This window comes from Tachysurus vachellii, chromosome 10 (assembly GCF_030014155.1).
Source record: "Tachysurus vachellii isolate PV-2020 chromosome 10, HZAU_Pvac_v1, whole genome shotgun sequence".
Taxonomy (NCBI): domain Eukaryota; kingdom Metazoa; phylum Chordata; class Actinopteri; order Siluriformes; family Bagridae; genus Tachysurus; species Tachysurus vachellii.
The window spans coordinates 27,766,923-27,771,203 of NC_083469.1; the positions used below are offsets into that span (position 1 = coordinate 27,766,923).

The window sequence follows — 4,281 nt, forward strand, 5'->3', positions numbered from 1 at the left end:
ACATCACACACACACTCAGTAACATCACACACACACTCAGTAACATCACACACACACACAGTAACATCACACACACACACAGTAACATCACACACACACACAGTAACATCACACACACACACAGTAACATCACACACACACACAGTAACATCACACACACACACAGTAACATCACACACACACACACACACTCAGTAACATCACACACACACACACTCAGTAACATCACACACACACACACTCAGTAACATCACACACACACTCAGTAACAACACACACACACTCAGTAACAACACACACACACAGTAACAATACACACACACAGTAACAATACACACACACAGTAACAATACACACACACACAGTAACAATACACACACACACAGTAACAATACACACACACACAGTAACAATACACACACACACACACAGTAACAATACACACACGCACTCAGTAACATCACACACACAGTATCACACACACTCAGTAACATCACACACACACACACACACACACACACACACACACACACACACACACAGTAGCACACTAAGTGTTCTTTGGGGGTTTAAAATCCTAGAAGCTTCACTGAAGAAAAAGTTCTCTGTACAGTTCTAGACCATTCTTTCTCGTTCCTCTACAATCATATTATTACACCTTTAACACCACACACACACACACACTCAGTAACATCACACACACACACTCAGTAACATCACACACACACACACACTCAGAAACATCACACACACACACACACACTGTACAGTTCTAGACCATTCTTTCTCGTTCCTCTACAATCATATTATTACACCTTTAACACCACACACACACACACACACAAGTTAGAAAGTTACAGTCTGTTACACACCAACGCCTCGGTTATGATGGTTCCTGATGCAGACCAGGTGAACACCTCAATCTGTCCTGGAGTGTCGATCAGAACGTACCTGTACAAGTAGAAGCAATAGTTAACAGTGAGCCACAGCGCTGACCAGTGCACTGTGTGAGGGACGATCACACAACACTTACTGATGGTTCTGCTGCCTTTTCTCAATGAACTTCATCACCTGATTAACAGAGAGAGAAGGGGAATGATCTCACAGGGCTAAAGTTGTGTGTCATCATCTGTACTGAACCCAAACCACAAGAACGCTGATATAAAACACCAAACCTGATCAAACCTCGTAGCAAACAGGTTGAGAGACGTAACAATTCCTCCGTTTGGGCCCAAACCATATCTGTGTGTGTGTTAAAGACACAACAGTGTGTGTGTGTGTGTGTTAAAGACACTGAGACACAACAGTGTGTGTGTGTGTGTTAAAGACACAGAGACACAACAGTGTGTGTGTGTGTTAAAGACACTGAGACACAACAGTGTGTGTGTGTTAAAGACACAGAGACACAACAGTGTGTGTGTGTTAAAGACACAGACACAACAGTGTGTGTGTTAAAGACACAGACACAACAGTGTGTGTGTGTTAAAGACACAGACACAACAGTGTGTGTGTGTTAAAGACACAGACACAACAGTGTGTGTGTGTTAAAGACACAGACACAACAGTGTGTGTGTGTTAAAGACACAGACACAACAGTGTGTGTGTGTTAAAGACACAGACACAACAGTGTGTGTGTTAAAGACACAGACACAAAAGTGTGTGTGTGTTAAAGACACAGACACAAAAGTGTGTGTGTGTCTTTAACACAGACACTGTTGTCTGTGTTAAAGACACAGACACAACAGTGTGTGTGTTAAAGACACAGACACAACAGTGTGTGTTTATAGTTTATTATTAATAATAATAATAATAATAATAATAATATGATGTGTAATGACATGAAGGATACTGTTTCATCACTTCCTTATAGTTCACTGTGTCTCTGATATCTGTAAATAAACCACACACAGACAGACACACAGACAGACAGACACACAGACAGACAGACACACAGACAGACAGACACACAGACACACACAGACAGACAGACAGACACACACACACAGACAGACAGACACAGACAGACAGACACACACACACACAGACACACACACAGACAGACACAGACAGACACACACAGACAGACAGACAGACACAGACAGACACACACACACACACACAGTCAGACACACACACACACACAGTCAGACAGACACAGACAGACACACACACACAGACAGACACAGACACACACACACAGTCAGACACAGACACACACACACAGTCAGACACACACAGACACACACACAGACACACACACACAGACACACACACACAGACACACACACACAGACACACACACACATTAATTAATACGTTAATTAACGTATAATTATTAGAATATAATTGTATTATATTAAATTAGACGGCGGAAGTCACCGATGTTGACCGGAAACGGAACTTCATGCACCGCAGGGTCCAGGTTAATAACATACGGAGGATTCTTCTTACAGTGTAGATAAGACGTGAGACGCTGAAAAACATCATTTTAAGATGAACAAAGTGCCACAATAACACAGTTTACTGTACGTGTGTGCTCATGCAGTAGTATGCCGAAAGCGGGTGGAATCTGCCAGGTGGGGAACAAACACGAGCTGTTTACCTGAACAAAAGTAGTTTTCCCAGAACCCGCCATGCCCAATACTATGAGACACACTGGTTTCTGCTCTGGGTTATTGTCCAAACTTGTCCCGCTGCTTGTCTCTGGAGTTTCATCACCTTTTCTGTCATATTGTTCATTTCCAACAGCAGCAGCCTGCGCAGTAGCCATGTTTATTTTAAATGTGGAAACCGGCACTGCCGTAAAGACACTTGCATCGTCGTAAATGCCGCAAAATATTTATTACGTTTAGCTATAAAGACACCGCTAGATGGCAGCAAAGTGTCACAATATTCGTGTCGCCGAACACAATCAGTATCATTTATAAATATTCGTCACCACAATATATGTTAATCTGTGAATTAATTACATTTACACTCAAATTACTCACTGAATAATGTATAAGTTCAAAACAATACTTATAATATAAACATATAAAGGACACAGTATCGTCTGTAATACACAGCAGTCTGTAATACACAACAGTGTGTAATACACAACAGTCTGTAATACACAACAGTGTGTAATACACAGCAGTCTGTAATACACAACAGTCTGTAATACACAACAGTGTGTAATACACAGCAGTCTGTAATACACAACAGTGTGTAATACACAACAGTGTGTAATACACAACAGTCTGTAATACACAACAGTGTGTAATACACAACAGTCTGTAATACACAGCAGTCTGTAATACACAGCAGTCTGTAATACACAACAGTCTGTAATACACAACAGTGTGTAATACACAACAGTCTGTAATACACAGCAGTCTGTAATACACAGCAGTCTGTAATACACAGCAGTCTGTAATACACAACAGTCTGTAATACACAACAGTGTGTAATACACAGCAGTCTGTAATACACAGCAGTGTGTAATACACAGCAGTCTGTAATACACAACAGTCTGTAATACACAACAGTCTGTAATACACAACAGTGTGTAATACACAACAGTCTGTAATACACAACAGTGTGTAATACACAACAGTGTGTAATACACAACAGTCTGTAATACACAACAGTCTGTAATACACAACAGTCTGTAATACACAACAGTGTGTAATACACAACAGTCTGTAATACACAACAGTGTGTAATACACAGCAGTCTGTAATACACAGCAGTCTGTAATACACAGCAGTCTGTAATACACAACAGTGTGTAATACACAACAGTCTGTAATACACAGCAGTCTGTAATACACAACAGTGTGTAATACACAACAGTCTGTAATACACAACAGTGTGTAATACACAACAGTCTGTAATACACAACAGTGTGTAATACACAGCAGTCTGTAATACACAACAGTCTGTAATACACAACAGTGTGTAATACACAGCAGTCTGTAATACACAGCAGTCTGTAATACACAACAGTCTGTAATACACAACAGTCTGTAATACACAACAGTCTGTAATACACAACAGTGTGTAATACACAGCAGTCTGTAATACACAGCAGTCTGTAATACACAGCAGTCTGTAATACACAGCAGTCTGTAATACACAACAGTCTGTAATACACAACAGTGTGTAATACACAGCAGTCTGTAATACACAGCAGTCTGTAATACACAGCAGTCTGTAATACACAGCAGTCTGTAATACACAACAGTGTGTAATACACAACAGTCTGTAATACACAACAGTGTGTAATACACAGCAGTCTGTA

At 40.6% G+C, this 4,281-nt stretch overlaps 1 protein-coding gene across 1 annotated transcript in view; it reads right to left on the reverse strand.

Moving 5' to 3' along the window:
• The window catches only part of gpn1 (GPN-loop GTPase 1), an 8,466-nt gene extending 5,653 nt beyond the window's left edge, over positions 1 to 2,813 (reverse strand). Inside the window, exons 1-6 of the mRNA XM_060880591.1 lie at positions 2,603 to 2,813; positions 2,380 to 2,473; positions 1,850 to 1,889; positions 1,176 to 1,242; positions 1,034 to 1,071; positions 873 to 951 (exon numbers count right to left, since the gene is read on the reverse strand). Of these exons, the coding sequence (XP_060736574.1) occupies positions 873 to 951; positions 1,034 to 1,071; positions 1,176 to 1,242; positions 1,850 to 1,889; positions 2,380 to 2,473; positions 2,603 to 2,770 (486 nt within the window). The 5' untranslated portion in view covers positions 2,771 to 2,813. The remainder of the gene's footprint in view (positions 1 to 872; positions 952 to 1,033; positions 1,072 to 1,175; positions 1,243 to 1,849; positions 1,890 to 2,379; positions 2,474 to 2,602) is intronic.
• Positions 2,814 to 4,281: the final 1,468 nt, after the last annotated feature.